Here is a 17,706-nt window from a genome sequence, read left to right as displayed (position 1 = left end):
TAAATATCTAGACAATTTTCTAAATAGCTAAAATTCCAGTTACAAGCAAAATTGACCATTAACGTCTTTCGATTTAGAAAGTCCTGGCGATTTTCAATTTTAAAAATGTTTAAAGAATGCCATGAAAAATATTTAGGCTTTATTTCAAGTTGTACACCAACATTAAGTTTATATTATCAAACATTCAGAGATTATCATCATCATCATCATTTTCAGCTTATTCAACCATTTCCATTTATGGTGTAGCTCCCCCCCGATCTCAAGTTCGGTCTTCCTCTAGGACTCTTAATTCCTCGTGGGTACCATGCTATAATTCTTGTGGTCCATCTACTGTCCGTTCTTCTTGCCAGGTGTTCTGCCCATTGCAATTTGAGGAATTTGACTCTGTGGATGACGTCATATTCACTTTATTCATTTACGGTCTGTCTTTGTTATTATTTTATTTGTTATTTCGTCCCATTGAGCGTTATGTGACCTGCAGTTTCCTTATGATGTCCGTTTTAAGTGTCCAGGTTTTGCATGAATAGGTGGACTGCATGAATAGGTTTGCATGAATAGGTGAACTGGTAGTACACATTGGTCGAATGTTTTCTTCTTTAGATAGAGTTGTATTCTAAATTTGAATATGATTGAGTTTCTTCCCTAAGTACTCTATGCTAACTTAATTCTTTTGTTGATTTCTGGTAGTAGAGATCCCGAGCTGTGTATTAGTTGTCCCAAATATATATATATATATATATATATATATATATACTATATATATATATATATATATATATATATATATATATATATATATATATATATATATATATATATATATATATATATATATATATATATATATATATATTCTGTCTACTATTTCCAGTGTTATGTTATTTATTAGAATGTCTTATGTCTTTTTTTTTCACTAGTACATTATCCATTACTTTAGTTTTTGCTAAATTCATTTTAAGACGCACTTTATTGCTGGCTGTATTATTAGTTCATTAATTTGTGCTTGTTCCTCAGGACCATTGATGCGATATCAGAGATATGAGATACAAAAATATATATTCTCATTTTATACTTAAAATACTTTTTAATTTCATCTTGTGTCTTGTGTTTAGATACTTTTTGTTAGTATCTTATTATTTTATAAATACTTATAATACTTAGTGCTAAAGGCATGGCGGAAAGACCAGCACTGCTAATGTAAGGAAAAATACAAAAAAATTGCAGGAATGGAATGATAGTCCTAGCATGGAAGACAACCAGAAACAGTCTGATCAGGACTATACAAACTCGGAATAAATGGGCGTGTGCTGACACACTGCACATTTCTGTGTCTTTTAAACATCCACTACAAAGTTGAGATCCTACAATGTAGTGAATAAGACTGGTAGAAGATGTCAAGTAACAATTATATTCTGTTTTTTTTCAGGTAAGTCGACAGACGATGACCCAAAAAAGTAGATGATGTCAGAGAGTTGTATTAGCCACAAATAATTAAAGTTTGTATACCATCTCTTATACCTATGGTACCAAAACTGGAGTATCTGTAAATAATATCACACAATAGGTAATATCATAAATTTTAGTATTGCAGAGACTGTTTTAAGGCTCATTTCTTGAAGTAATCATATTTTGAAGTAATCACTTGTCACCAAATTGAAGTTTATTACTGATCAGTTATTGTGTTGCAATAATAAAAATAATACTACCTTATACAGAGTGTCTAAAATTTATTTTAAATAATGATTAGCTTCAAACGGCAATAACTTGTTTAATTTAAATGGAACACCCTGCAAATTTAAAATATATTAATTTTCTGCTATGCGTTCCAATTATTGTACCGACTTATAGTACGAGATCTAGCAACGTCGGAAAAACAAGTATTTTTAAGATGTTCATTATTTGATACATCTTTAATTATGTTTTAGAATAGATATGGCCCGTCTGGCTGTTGAATGTTGTAGCCTCTACTGCGCATTGAAGAAGATCCCATATTTTTATTAGTCGTTTAAATATATTATTGATTATTTTTACCATTCATTTTTAAGTTTCCGTAGAAAATGCAGATTCTTGTAAACTGGTCATTTATCATAGACCCTTTTATTTATTTTATTTTAGATTATTTTCTGATAGTAGTAAAGTATTAAATATTTTCCTTTTAATTACCAATAATTATTTAATATTTACTATCAGAATATAAACGAAAATAAAATAAATATCTTTGACCCGAACCGGATTTGAACTGAATCTTCGGGTCGTGGTCAGAAACTTTACGCACTGCATTAATGGAGACTTGTTTGCGATTTGATTAATAATAGAATTCCAAATACTAAAAAATAAAAAAATATAGTATCTTCATTCCGATGCAGTGTGAAAAAAGTAACACCTTAAAAATGATATTTCATTTTTTAGTAAATGCTTATTATATAACAACAGAGACTTTAATTTGATAACTTATTATTATATTGATTTCTGACTCAAGTCCACATTTATTTATAATAATTTATTAAACAAACGGGTATCGGCAGCCAGACGAGCCGCATGCTGTTCCAGAGAGTATAGTAAAGATATATCAAAGAGCCAGACGTCTTAAAATACTTCTCTCGAAAACGTTGCTAGCTCTTAGACTATTATTTCTTTGTAAAATAAAATAAACTACTTTGAAATTAAAATGACAGATCCATTTATTAAAAGAATATACCTAGCTAAAGATTTAAATAGAATGGACTCTGCCATACTGAAAAATGGTCCTACAGAAGTGGCGCCATCTATTGAGTAGGGCTTGTCTTAAATGGATCAAGCGCGGGCTTTTTAAATGAGCGTTTTTGTTGAATTTTACTCTAAAATAATTAAATTTGATTATTAAATCTTATTTGCGTTCCATAAATTCAACAATACTAATAACAAGATATTGTTGTGATGTGTAAAAAATAAGATTTAACAGTATATTTTATACAATTATTAAATAAAATTAAAGCCAAACATTTGAAATATTATTTATTATTTAAAGTACTCTTATTTATAAGATCCATATTTTAAGCATCGTTTATTAATAAAATTGAATACCAACGTAATACGTCTCCAAAGAGGTACTTCTAAATGATGGCAAATATAAAAGACTTACATTATATTTTTAGGGCCACAAACAAAAGGAATTGTCTAATTAAAACATATATAACAAATTATAGTTTGAAAACGATTTGAACTCTGAATCTTCGTGTCGTGGTCGGAAACTTTACGCACTGCGCTATGGAGACATGTTCGATTTATATTCAATACTAGAATTTATAGGACTAAATTAATAAAAAATATAGGATCTTCTTCCGATGCGCAGTAGTAAACGCAACGGGTATCGGCAGCCAGACGAGCCGCATGCTGTTCCAGAGAGTATAGTAAAAGATATATCAAAGAGCCAGACGTCTTAAAATACTTTCTCGAAAACGTTGCTAGCTCTTAGACTATTTCTTTGTAAAATAAAATAAACTACTTTGAAATTAAAATGACAGACCCATCTATCACTGTCAAGGATTTAGTCGTTGGACAGACTTTAGACAGTGGAGCATTCTGGTGCACGTCATATTTATGTGATTGCTTAGATGGGAACGTTATTAATATACAATATCAAAAACTCCCATAACACTATAATCGAACCATATTCAATCTATTATACAGGGTGGGTCTTAAATAAGTGCAAATATTTACAGAGCTGGTAGATCTCGATAAAAGAAACATATTTACTATTTACCGTTTTTCAAATAAGTCCGAAATAACCGAGTTAATTTACTTTGAAAATTTCCAAAAAACATAATTGTTGCTTAAATTTTGAGAACTCCTTGATCTTTACTGGGTTTTTTTTCTTGTTAGTTTACTCTATGTTGCCATATTATCAAGAAATTATGTTTTTAACTAAAAACTAAAAACAAATTCAGAATATTCCATTTTTTTTTCGCGAAAAAAAATCATAATAATTGTGTTTGAGTTGAAATATACTACCCCTAAAATTATATGCATTTATTTAAGACTCACCATAAATAGAATAACATCAAACACCTATACATTTTGAAAGCAAAGCATAGTAATGGTATAGAAATATACTTCTTAGAAAATTAATAGTTTTAGTTTTCATATAGAAATGTCTATTTAATCGATAAATAATTATATCATATCAATACTATTCAAAATAGTTCTTAATGAATTTGACAATTTCCAATAACAACTATTTATGTATTGTTTACGTTATATACCGATAAATTATAAATGCATAAATGTAAATTAATCCGCTACTACTAAAATCATCAGTTAATTCAACAATATATTGACTGATGTAATTTTGTGGTGTATTGACCTGCATAATACTTGTAAGTAAATTAACATTGAACTTGACTCAATACCCATGATGGTTACAAGGTTAAGGTAAAGAACTTCAATGTATAATTATTTTGTATTTTTGATTTGATATATGTTCTTTATAAATTTATTCATTTAAAATTTTATTCTTTCTAAATTTGTTCAGAGAATTAATATTCATAATTGTGTAGATTCGTAAAATGTTTCGTGTTAAAAAATGGTTCTTCTGAATGACTAAAACTATTTTGTTAATGAAATATAATTTACCTATTTTAAAAATCAGTTTTTAAACCTACCTTACTGGTCTGCTGACTATTAATTAATTTAACTACTAACACTAAAAAAATTGGATACCGAAAACCTAAAATTTTAATCTTCTGATAAATATGGTAATATGGCTGTGGAATCGTGAGTAAATGTATATATTTTAAGATGTTTACAATACATTTTCTATACGGAGTTCCCCAGTATTCTTTCGTTAGGATGTGCGAGACTTTGTCGTTGGTGGGAAAGCTCCTGGTCAGATGCTAGGGAGAATCCCCTCTGGTACTTTAGCTGGGCCTAAGGAGCATTTCATTGTCTTGTCCCTGGCGGTAGTGTCGTGGCCAGGGAATTGCACCAAAACGTACAACGATGTCGATCCAAGGAAGCAATAGAGAAAGAGAGATAGATATATCATCTATTTTAGATGGATATCGAGTTTAAGGAGAGACCAAGTTAAGTTCCGCAGACAAGTTCCCCGACTGTGAAGGGCACGGAGGGTTCAACCCCAAAAGTGGAAGGGTGTATATCCTCGTAGGGTCCAGTCCTCGGTGAATGAATAGTTGTGGTCAGAAGAGGATGGGGAATCCATCTACAAAAGGAAGATCCTTATGTATGATGAGTTATAGAGTGTATGATGAGTTATAACTCAAGAAAGGAGACACAATAGATCTTTAAGGTTGAGGTGATTAACCCCTCTTCTACTCATTCTACATTCTAGCCAGTATTCCGGAAAAAGTATAATATCAGATATTTTGTTTAAAATGTTCTCTCCATACTTATTCGACAAAATATGCTGGCAAAATTATAAAATCGCAATTTTTCCTATTTTTTTTAAATTTGAAATATTTTATAATATGGCAGTGATAACCTTTTCAAAAATAACTTACTTTCAAAAATATATTTTAAGGTATATACCAGGTGTATAAAAAGGAAACTGCAGGTCGTACAATGCTCAATGGAACGAAATATATAATTACCAAAAGATCCACGAGGAATTAAGAGACCTAGAAGAAGACCAAACCCCAGTATGTGAGGAAGGCTACAACATAATTGGAAATGGTTGAATAAGATGAAAATGATAATGATGAAGATACGAGGTGAGTTAAATCAAAACTGGGTTTTGATATTTTCTCCAGAAAATCGTTGTTTATTCACTTGAATCAACGTCCATGATGGCTACTGCTGATAGTTAATTATCTGTTTTATAATGATTAGCTGCATCAGCACAGTAAATTGTTTTTTTTATTCGTCAAATGTAAAATTCATTATGAAACTAATTAGATCACCTCAAATAATTCTCAGTTTATTTCACCCAGATAGAAACAAAACCTGCTAACAGATCGTAAGGCAAACCATATTTTATTTTCAAAAAATCTAGAACTACTCGATAATATCTACTATTTACTGGTACCAAAGACACTAAATATTATAAAAAATAAATTAAATATAAAATTAATAAACTATTATATATTTGCCAAAGGCGTGTCTACAGCGGCTAACCCCTATAGCTTTTTTATTTTTCCAGATGAAAAAACGAGATTTAGGATTGATTGACGTATTCAATTCTTTTCGCCCACTTCTTGTTTCGCCGGAAATGACTACAACTTTTGACTTTTAAATGGCACCCTCGGTATCTTTTTACTTTATTCGATAGAAAATGACACTCTGAATAAAATGACATATCAAATGTCAACTTTTAACATATTCAATTATAAAAAACAGTATTTTATATTTCATTTTAGAGTGCCATGGTCATAAATGTAACAATTTGATTCGCAAAATATCAAATGTGCGGTACCAAATTATTTGTAAAAAAATGCTTTTTCCAAATATGCTAATGAGCCACCCTCGTTCCATTTGATAAAATTGAGTTATGATTAAAAACATTAGACGATCAAATACTAACATACCAAATCTCGTTTTTTATCTGAAAAAATAAAAAAGTTATAGGGGTGAGCTACTTTCGAGACACACCCGGTATATCTAGTTTTTACTAGCCGTTACACCAAGCATATTTTAATATATTAGTTTTTAAGAAAATACATATCATAATCATAAAAAATATTAAAAAATTACTAATAATTTTAATAATTTAATTGATAATACTGCATATTTTAAAAACCACTCCATTTTATGTTATGTTGTGGCATTTTTAAAATGGGAATAGTATAGTAAATCAATTGATGAGAAAATACGAAGCATTTAATTTTGGTAAACCCCAAAATAAAAGTTTATTCTAACAACTTACGTGTCATTCTAGAAGATCCACGAGACTGTGTTCCACGAGGGCCAGCATAAGTAGTTTCCCTTCTATAGAATTGGTATGCAGTGTTCGTCGCACTCTCGCACAAGCAAGCACATACCGAACACAATAAGAGCAAACGAACAAATAAAGTCATTTTAAAATTTCCTTAAATAATTTTATCAAATTTTTGATAGGTCAAAATTTAAATATCGAATGTTGATCTCAACCAATAGAATTCAAGTCTTTTGCGTGGTGGTCATCGGAGAGTCTCACGATCGACTGAACAGCGGACTCTCATATGTAGCATTTGATTGACACCGGTAAACAAACAGTGACAAGTTTTATTTACTCAATTAAAATATGAATTATTTATATTATTGGGTCTGAAAGGAGAGGTTACAGAGCCTTACCCTTTCTTGCCTATACAGGGTGAACCAGTGATTAAAAAGACTACTAAAATGCTTCATATCAGAATTCTTTGCTCAAAATCAAATATACCGACAATTACATAGTAGGTAGTCATATAAATAATATTTTCTCTCATATATACCGGGTGCGTCTCAGAAGTAGCTCATCCCTATAACTTTTTAATTTTTTCTGTTAAAAAAACGAGATTTGGTATGTTAGTATATGACATAAATTAGGATTGATTGACGTATTCAATAATGGTTTGGGTCACTTCCTGTTTCACCGGAAATGATGACAACTTTTGATTTTTAAATGGCACTCTCGGATTTTTTTTACTTTATTCGAGAGAATAAAGTTTTTTTTTTCGCATATGGTTTATTTGAAATTATAACTTGCGGTGCGTAACGAAAATTTACCAAGTGTGTGTTATCAAATTATTCGTAAAAATGTTTTTTTTCCAAATATGCTAATGAGCCACACAAGTTCCATTTCAAAAAATTGAGATATAATTAAAAATACAATTTGAGCATTTTCTAACTGGCCAGGATAAGATACTAAAAACATTCGACGATCAAATCTAATTTTTTAAGGCTCCTTGATTAAGAATTTGTGTTTTTAACATAGCCTTAGATTACTAACTATAGATTGAATTTTAAAATACGATTTTTTATTAAGCGAGAATGTCAAAAGTTGACATATGATATATGTCATTGTCTATTCAGAATGTCATTTTCTATCGAATAAAGTAAAAAAAATACCGAGGGTGCCATTTAAAAATCAAAAGTTGTAGTAATTTCCGGTGAAACAGGAAGTGACCAAAAATAATTGAATACGTGAATCAATCCTAATTTATGCCATATACTAACATACCAAATCTCGTTTTCTTTTATCTGAAAAAAATAAAAAAGTTATAGTTATAGCCACTTTTGAGACGCACCCGGTATATGCTAGTAGCGCACATTTTAATATTTTAAAAATATTTTCATACATACAGTAGTTGTTTTAACAAGAGGAAAAACTTTTGTATTATTAACATTTTAAGAAAAATGCATTCTTCAAAAAAACTTTTGCTTGTTTTAAAATGATTAATCCCGTTTAATCTTGATTTTCATGCCACCGTTGTCCGACGATACGTTGATACGATATTAATTTTATTGGTAGAATTTAAAGACTTTGATTGGTTAGAAAATAACGCAGTTTTTAAATTTATTGCATTTTCATGCCTCCGTTTATCGGATATACGTAGGTGTTATTTTATATTTTCGTTTCCATAACGATTTTGCTTTTTTACTTATATTTTTATTAAGGTTAGATTAAATTTGTCAAAAAAGTGTCAAAACGTCCGTTATCGTATGAACGGGTCCGTTGACGGGCTCAAGTAAAATATTTACGAATGAAAAGTGGCGCAAAAACGCTATGACCAATCAGAGCACCGTCGGACCATCGTATCAACGTGTAACGGATGCATGAAAATCAAGCTTTATTATACTTTTTTCAGAATTATATACTGTTTTAAAGAAAATAAAAAAAATGACAATCAAAAGGCGTTTCTATAGTAATATTTATAATCTATCAAAGAATGAAAACGAAATTATATTACCATAGAAACGCGTTTTGATTTTTAGGACTTATTTTCAACCATATTTTCATGTTTTTTTACAATTTTCTTTAAAATGCTATGGAAATTTGGAAAAGAATAAAAGGGATTAATCATTTTAGAACAAGCAATTTTTTTACGAAGATTAAGAATGCGTTTTTCTCAAAATGTCAATAATAAAAAAGTGTTTCCTCTCGTAAAGACAATGCGGGGATACTGTATACAGAGTGAATAAAATAAAATTTTATTCTGAAATAGTAGTTTTTTAAAGGAATGATGTATTATTCATTCATCGAGTGTAATTTTTAATAATACTTTTAATTCAAAAATACAGTAATGTCAAAATCTTAAACAAATATTTTTGAGGAATAGGACAATTTTTAGATTATATTTTATATACATACATATACATAGAAAGCATTTTCCTAATTAAAAAATTGCTTTTTCATATCTAAAATATGCTAATTGGTTTATTATACACAAAGTGAGTTTAAACATGGTGTTTTTCTTCGTCATTTAAAATAAAATACCCTATATTTTATATTATAAATCGACATAACTTTTATTCACTTTCTATTTTGTTTAGCACTTTCTATGCCCAGAATCGATATTTCTGTAATAATTTTTTTTATGATTAGGTGGTAGTTATGAAAGGTGACCCTATCTTCAACAATAATTCTGAATTAGTTAATTGTATATACAGGGTGAGTCTTAAATGAGTGTGAATATTTTTAGGAGTGGTATATTTCCACTCCAGAAACACGTGAATGAGTTTCTTTTGGGATTTTTTTTTAAATTTGGAACATTTCTAGAATTTTTTTTTATTGACAATATTGACATTTTTGACAATGAACAATGTTATATAATAATATGGCAACATGTTTATTAAATTTACGATAAAGAAAACCCAGAAAAAATCCATCGGTTCTAAAAATTTAAGCAAAAAATATATTTTTTTAATTTTTCAATTAAAATACCTAGGTTATTTTGGAAAATATGTTTCTTTTATAGAGATTTACACACACAGGTCTGTGTGAAAATATTTGAATTTATTTGAGATATAATATATATATATAAGATAATAATATATTTTTTTTCTTGGCAAATTAAGAAATATTACTTATTTTGTTCATGGCTGTTGAAAATACACATTATAAAATATAAAAATACATAGTGTATAAATATCGATATTGGATTATGCCAATTGTTTAAAAAAAGTTGGATAAAAATTACGATTATTTTTATCTTAAAAAACAGTCGTGGTTTTCGGTAGATATAGTGAAAATATAACATCTATTTGATTTAGCCTATATAACTTGCAATATAGAAAATTTTAGTGAACTTATTGAAATTTGTAAAGGAGTTGCTTGTTCTAATGTTTAAACGGTTTTGTAAAAAAGATGTAGATAAATAGTTTTATGAAAATGGCCATAGCGCAATGTTTTATGAAAATGGCCATTACGCAATTATAGTATTTTTCGGAGTAGAACTTTTATGACAAATCCACTGAGCTACCATTGCCATAAATAAGTTAAAAGATTTGTTAGTAAATCACTTGGTCACCCTGTATCCTCACTTATAAAATTTTGTTTAATGAAATTATATAAGTTTAATTATATCTTACGTATAAACTCAAGGCAATTTTTCAATAAAACTTTAGTTGGTACAAAATTAATTGCACATTTTTTTCTAAATGCTTGAAGGACGTACATATATGAGAAATAGTAAAACAGATATGTAATCAAATAATAGCCTTATTGTACATACCGAAATAGTAGGTAAATATATTTAAAAAAGTGAAAGAAGTATGACAATTTAGGATTAGGTATTTTTGGTTTTTATCAATGAACCGTTATAGAATGTATAATGTAAGAAACTGTTAAATAAAAAAAAGTTTCCATTTCATTTCGATAATGTACGTGATAAAATTTAGCTATTTTATTTATGGACAGGGTCTAAATGGTAGATACACTTTTTTCTACAACGTTATTAGATTATACCTACAGAATGTACCAAAATAATGATATTATCGACTTGAAGTGATTATCGACTTGAATCATGAAGTGAGTAACAAATTACACAAAAAAGTACAAAGTTGTTAAGAGTTTGGATTTACGATAAGGAATTCCTGTATTTTTTATAAATTTCAGAAATGTTAGATATTTCTTTAAATATATAGATGTACAAACGTCCGTCATATATCATGCCATATTCATGTGCCATATTATTCTTTTTTCTTAAAATTTACAGTATGTCTCTCAATCCTCTTTAGAAAGGGAACATCGAGGGGTAAACCGCAGAGGAATTATGGTGTACACTATGAAGGAATTCTACAGGAATTCCAAGGAATTCCAAGGAATTCCATAGGAATTACTAGGAATTCCAATTATTTCCGTAAGAATTCCAATGAATTCCAAGGAATTCCTTAGAAATTTAGAGGAATTCCACAGGAATTAAGAGGAATTACAAGCAACTTTATAAAAAATTAACGAACATTAGTAAACCATGAATACTATAATAGGTAGTACCAAATTTAAAGAAAAACGTTTTGCAGGCGATTTTTTACTATCCGTTTTTCGTTTTCGCTTCCAAAATTTCTCAATATCAAATATCTACAGGTTAGATATTCTTTTAATTTAATATTGTACCCTCGATTATATATCTAAAATATTTTCCAATAGTACGGCCGAACCACCCCCGAGAGATCTACTTATAACGTTCCCTGATTTCGCCATTTTAAAGAAACCCTCATAAGATTTTTTTATTCAGTACTCCAGAAAGTGTAAAGTTGATTTTTTCATTTCCTCGGAATAATACCTAGGTATATACTATAGGGAAATTAATACAACTTTAAGTGCACTTCATCAATGATACCATGCGTAATCTTATGGAATTTACTGGTGATCGTATTATGACGTGCAACTGAAGTTTTATTAATTTCCTTTCCTATAGATACGAGTATAACTAGGTACCTATAATTTTCAAAAAATCCCGAGAAAAATTAATTTTAATAAGTAAGTGCCGACATATTTCCAGTATTTTTACCTCATGATCCCCTATTAGTCTTAAAATTTAACTAAAAAAACGTAAATCTTGTAATAGTACTTTTTATTGTTAGATCTAGTACTTATAGAGACATTAGACATTTATAAAAATCACCAGAAAATTCATAGCGGAACTGCGAAACCGAGGTGGCAACGCTGGTTCAGGCTGAAAGAGTTACCGAGTTCGTACCAAGGAATTCCAAGGAAGACCTTGAATGATTGACCTTGACCTTGAAGACCAGGAATCCCAAGGAATTCCGAAGGAATTACGAGGAATTCTGAGGAATTATTTGAGTAAAAGGAATTACGGTGTACACTTTTCCCTCTGCGGTTTACCCCTCGGGGAACATCTTTTTATTAACATTTTGAGAAAAATGCACTCTTCATAAAAGATGTTTGCTTGTTTTAAAATGGTCAAATTTACCTATCATTATCTACATTATTACTACATTTACTACCCGCCATTGTCTAAATTTCCATTACAATTTTAGTGAAAAATAAAAACGGAATACATACAGTTGAAAGTTCTAATAATCAAAAGCATAAAGGTAAATGATATTTACCGTAGTAATGTTTTCCTTCTTTGAGGAAAAATTATTAATTTTGATATATATTTTTGTTATTTTTAAATACTAGTTATCTATTATGTCGGGTATATAGGGTTGTTGAATAATTTGACAGAAAAAATAATAACGTTCCAGTATTAACATTCGGTAAAAAATTATTATAAGATTTTTTAGAGACTAATAAAGTTAGGAGAATGCAAAATAAAAACACTAAATCACCACAATACACCAAAACACTTTTACTTTTACACTGGACGCACGTTTCGCTAACCATGTTAGCATCATCCGCAGATGATTATAAACTAAATAACAGTTTATAATATTGTGCTGATTTAGTGTTTTTATTTTGCTGTGTAACACCAAAGGTTCCAACCCTCAACTGTAGTTTTAGGAGAATGGTTAAATTAAGCTTTTCTTGTTTTTGTTTATAATTAACTAAAACTTAAAAAATTAAATTATTATCTGTGTTTGATTGATTGATTATACTCATAATCACTCTGTTTTACTAATGGAGTTACAATAAACACCGTACCAATAATAATACTTAGTACGAGGGTTGTCTTTTATATTTTGCATATACAGGGTGTACCAGAAATAAGTGCAAGTATTTTAAGGGGTGGTAGATCTGATCAAAAGAAACATTTTTTCTTTTTACCATTTTTCAGATATTTCCAAAATAACCGAGTTATTTTACTTTGAAAATTTAAAAAAAAAATAAATTCCAAATTTTCAAAAAAAAATTTCGCAAGAAAAACCTCATAGGCGTGTTTCTGAGGCCGAAATATACTACCACTTAAAATACTGGAACTTATTTCAGGGACACCCTTAAAAAAACTTAAATTAACTGTTATCTTTAGTTAGCTTAACGGGAAAATTTTAGACTGCTTCGTTTAAAGCTGTACCTAAACTAAATTTTTGAAATTGAGAAAAATGAAATTAAGCCGAGAAAATTTTTGCACAATAATTTGTTACAATTTTGCAAGACAGTTGTCTCAACAAGAATGCCTTGCCGAGTTGGTTTCTGTTTTCAGCAATGAAGCACCACATCAGTCCACAATTTCTCGTTGGTATAGGGAATTTGAACGCAAACGGTTTAATCCTAGCGATGATTCAAGAACAGGTCCACCAACAATGGCAGTCGCCCAGATTGACATGTTAGCCAAGAAGATCGACATGTTAAATTGAAGCATTATTGGGCCTTTGGAAGACCTCAATTGAAAAAAAAATTACAGGAAGAATTATCTGTAAAAAAGTTAGCTTCTTGTTGGATACCACATTTGTTGACGGAAAAACAGAAAATAATGGTGTCAAAAAATTCTGCACCGGTTTAACGCACTAAAAAACTCGAAATATATATACAGTATTGTCAGTGGTGTTGAATGTTGGATAGTTATCCGTTATTGAAGTGTTTTCAAAAAGATGTGGTGACATTTGTCTCAAACGTAACAACAATTCCTCTGCAAGATCAAAAAATTGTTACTGCTGATTGATACATATCCATTTGTATGCCGGAATAAATTGCTGAGTTTTTCGAAAAACCAACCCTCCACGACGAATGATCTTCCACCAAGACAATGCAAGTTTCCACACACCTCGAAAAACAATTGAGTTTTCAAAGCAAGAAATCATCGAATTGTTGGACCATCCTCCATAGAGTCCCGATCTAAGTCCTAACAACTCTTTTATTTTTCCAAAAATTAAAAATGAACTGCATACTCAAAGCTTCCAGACACAAGAAGACGCAGTCATCGCCTTCAAAAACACAATTTTGAAAATACCAACAAGCGCGTGGAATAACTGCTTTCAGAATTGGTTCCAACAGATTGAAAAACAATAGTGTTTAAAAGTTATCTCCTGTTTTTTTTTCCACTTCTACATGCAAAATTTAAAATATAACCCTGTTAATAATGGAAACGAGTTAATTTTACCATAGAGACATATGTTTTGATTTTTTGCCCATATAAATTGGAATTAGTATCCTAAAAAAGTTAATAATCAAAAAGATTTTCGTCTTATAAAGACGACACATTTTATAATTAAATAAATATAAATAAATAAACAAGTAATGAATAAATAATTAACTGATAAAAAGGTAGATATAAATATTTAATAAATCTAAATAAATATACCTAGAGATAACAAGATAAAAGCCAATTTTCAACAATCATTACAGTTGAGGGTTGGAACCTTTGGTGTTACACAGCAAAATAAAATCACCACAATACACCAAAACACTTTACTTTTACACTGGACGCGCGATTCGCTAACCATGTTAGCATCATCAGCAGATTATTATAAACATGGTTTAAAAAAAAAAGTTTATAATCATCTGCTGATGATGCTAACATGGTTAGCGAAACGCGCGTCCAGTGTAAAAGTAAAAGTGTTTTGGTGTATTGTGGTGATTTAGTGTAATTTTATTTTGCTTTCAACAATCAATTAAAACGCTAAAATCTTTAAATGTTAATTGATGACAAAATAATTGTTTTGATTATTTAAAATTTTCACGCTTCCAATTACATTTAATTTGCCTGAAATATACTGAGTATCTGTTGACTTAACATTTGTTTTATTTTACTGTATACATATAATGTATAACACATTAAAGTATTGTAATATCATATCTAAAGAATTATAATTATGCTAATTAAATTTTCTGGTAACGGGGTAATATTGTAAAAGTTAATATGTTATATGTTATATAAACGTTAAAATAACTGAAAACACGTGCCAAATGCTGAAATGAACAGAAAAAATTCATAGAGAGAAAATACAAGTCATTCACGTAATTATCAACTAATAATTTGCATATTAATATCCCAATTAAAAATAGCCCATCAACAGTATCAAATTGATTCTTTCAGGATTCCTCTTATTTTTTTATTGGATAGCAATGAATTGCCAAATTATTCACAAGTCGTTAAAATATCTAAATGGTTTTTATAACAATTGTAAAAAATATCATTGTTTCTCATGTTAGATGAGTAAAAATCGTTATAGACAGAACTAGAAATAATACTAGATTAGTTATTAACTCTTCATGGTTTAAACTGGTTTTTTCCAATTGGTTGTTTATTGTTATAATTTCTTTATATATTTATAAATCTCTGTAAGTACCATGTTAGTTTAAAACTTCAAACGTAGGTATAAGATTGAACATCAAAAAATTTTGATTATTTTTGTATCTTGAATTTTGAATATGTATTGTGATTAAAGATTTGTACATTTATATTTCTTTAAAAGTTACAAATTACAAGTACTTACTAAACCAATGGCTTTGTAGCAATTTGCTTCTGCTTGACAGAATCTGCACATTACTTCATCTGTTAATCTACTCAGTAGTTTTAAAAATGCTCATTAAACTCCTTTAGTGGAACCACCACATTTTTGACAGTATTCCTATTTTTTCTTTTGAGTATGATATGTACTATCTATATTTATAGAATTACTATGATCAATACAGTTGGAGTTGGAACACATTGGTATATGTTATGTTGCTGTTTTTAATATAAACTGTTTTCAATTTCCCTATCCTGACGAATATATAATTTCACCATTCTAGAGACTTGTTGGCTACTAACTCATTTGTGTCCATTTTAGTTATTACTTTTGTAATACCGCAGAAGTATTTTAGACTGACGAATACATGTAAAAACATTTGCCTCGAAGTCTCATTAAAAACTGCATTTTACAACAGCATAACGAAATTAAACACTAATTCACCACAATGCACCAAAACCCTTTAGTTTTAACACTGGACACACGTTTCGCTAACTATGTTAGCATCATCAGCATTTGGTTAAAAACAGAGCTTTTTAATCATCTGCTGATAATGCTAACATGGTTAGCGAAAGACGGGTTCAGTGTTTTGGTATATTGTGGGGCATTATAGTTTTAATTTTGATATATTTACCTATTTATTTGAGACTAACATTGCTGAAGGATGAAAAGAGCTTTAAATCGAAACTAGAAAAACATATACAAAAATAAATAAAATATAGAGAAGACGCAACGGATAACCTGAAAGATATAGTAGGTACATAGAAACAAAACTCAAGTAGAGATGATGTGTATATAGACCGAATGACCGATAACCACTGGAACAAGAGACTGATAATGTGGATATCTAGTTCTCTAGATCTTCTGAGCCACAGAGCAGAGAGATCTCAAAATAAATGGAGTGACGGTATAAAAAGGATTGAAGATAACTCGTTAAATATCGCTCAATATAGGAAAATTTGGAAAAATGGATGAGATTGATATTCTCTGGTATACACAACATGACACATAATGATAATATTGCTGCAAAGCACCATAAAAAAATAAGAACATTTTGGTGATGGTGAGTCTGTAGTCTAGAAGAAGAGAGATAATCCAGAAGTATATAATCTTAGATTGAGGTAACTTTTTAACAACTCAGTAAAGAACGACATAATCTCTTACATGGCATGGAAATAATGAAGCGATAATAATATTGAAGTACTGTAAGTACTCTAAAGCTGTAGTTGTCTTAGTTTAAAAATGAATAATATACTCTATCCTGATAGTTCAACATTATGAGTGTTTTCTGGTAAAACAGTAAGTGGGCTTCTTAAATCTCCATGAAGAGCCGTGGCTAAAGAAATTCGAAAAGCCATTTTTATTAATAATTAGCTATTTTCTTCATCGAGTAGCACCTCTATAAAGGACTGAGATGTTTTTTATTGTTACATTTAAATTCTGATATCATCAAATTGCCATACCATTATTCTAATTATCGTGGGAATTTGTACACGTTGTTTTTGTTTTGTTTAAAACTCTAGGAAATATACTATAACAATTGAAATTAATTACGGTTTGTCAAATAAATTTATACCATGAGAAATTGAGATATTAGATGATTTAACTAATTTAACACATTGATATATGGCAGAAAGTAGAACTGGCCTTCGGGTATTTGTATTTTATATACATTAATTATCTCCATCAGATATCAGAGGAAAGAGAAGACATTTCTCAAAACACATTTGTTATTAAATAAATTTTATGATACAATAATGAGAATGTCTATACCTATATGGCGGATTCGTCTTTCTCACTTGTACTGAAAGAAAATCTACAAAATAAAACAGTTATTTTTTAACACTGTTGAGTTAATCCAACGGAGCCCAATTTGTCAGCAGTGATTTACTAATAAACAAATTTGCCTAAAGAACAAAAAATACTTAACGTTTCGGGAAGTTAATCTCTTCCCATCGT

The 17,706-nt window shown here is 29.4% G+C and overlaps 1 protein-coding gene across 2 annotated transcripts in view; it reads right to left on the bottom strand.

Annotated features, from left to right (window-relative positions):
* LOC115879129 (major royal jelly protein 3-like) overlaps positions 1–17,706 on the bottom strand; it is a 59,005-nt gene that overhangs the window by 31,309 nt on the left and 9,990 nt on the right. Inside the window, exon 1 of one of the 2 annotated variants that reach the window (XM_030895792.1) lies at positions 6,857–7,210. The exons of the other annotated variant lie outside the window; for it this stretch is intronic. Within the exon in view, the coding sequence (XP_030751652.1) occupies positions 6,857–7,007 (151 nt within the window). The 5' untranslated portion in view covers positions 7,008–7,210. Of the gene's footprint in view, positions 1–6,856; positions 7,211–17,706 lie in introns of those variants that run through there. 2 annotated transcript variants of the gene reach the window in all.

The sequence above is a fragment of the Sitophilus oryzae genome, unplaced genomic scaffold (assembly GCF_002938485.1).
Source record: "Sitophilus oryzae breed Bouriz unplaced genomic scaffold, Soryzae_2.0 scaffold_1576_pilon_pilon, whole genome shotgun sequence".
Lineage (NCBI taxonomy): Eukaryota > Metazoa > Arthropoda > Insecta > Coleoptera > Curculionidae > Sitophilus > Sitophilus oryzae.
Note: the sequence above shows the minus strand (reverse complement) of the source record. Positions and strands in the feature narration are given on the sequence as shown.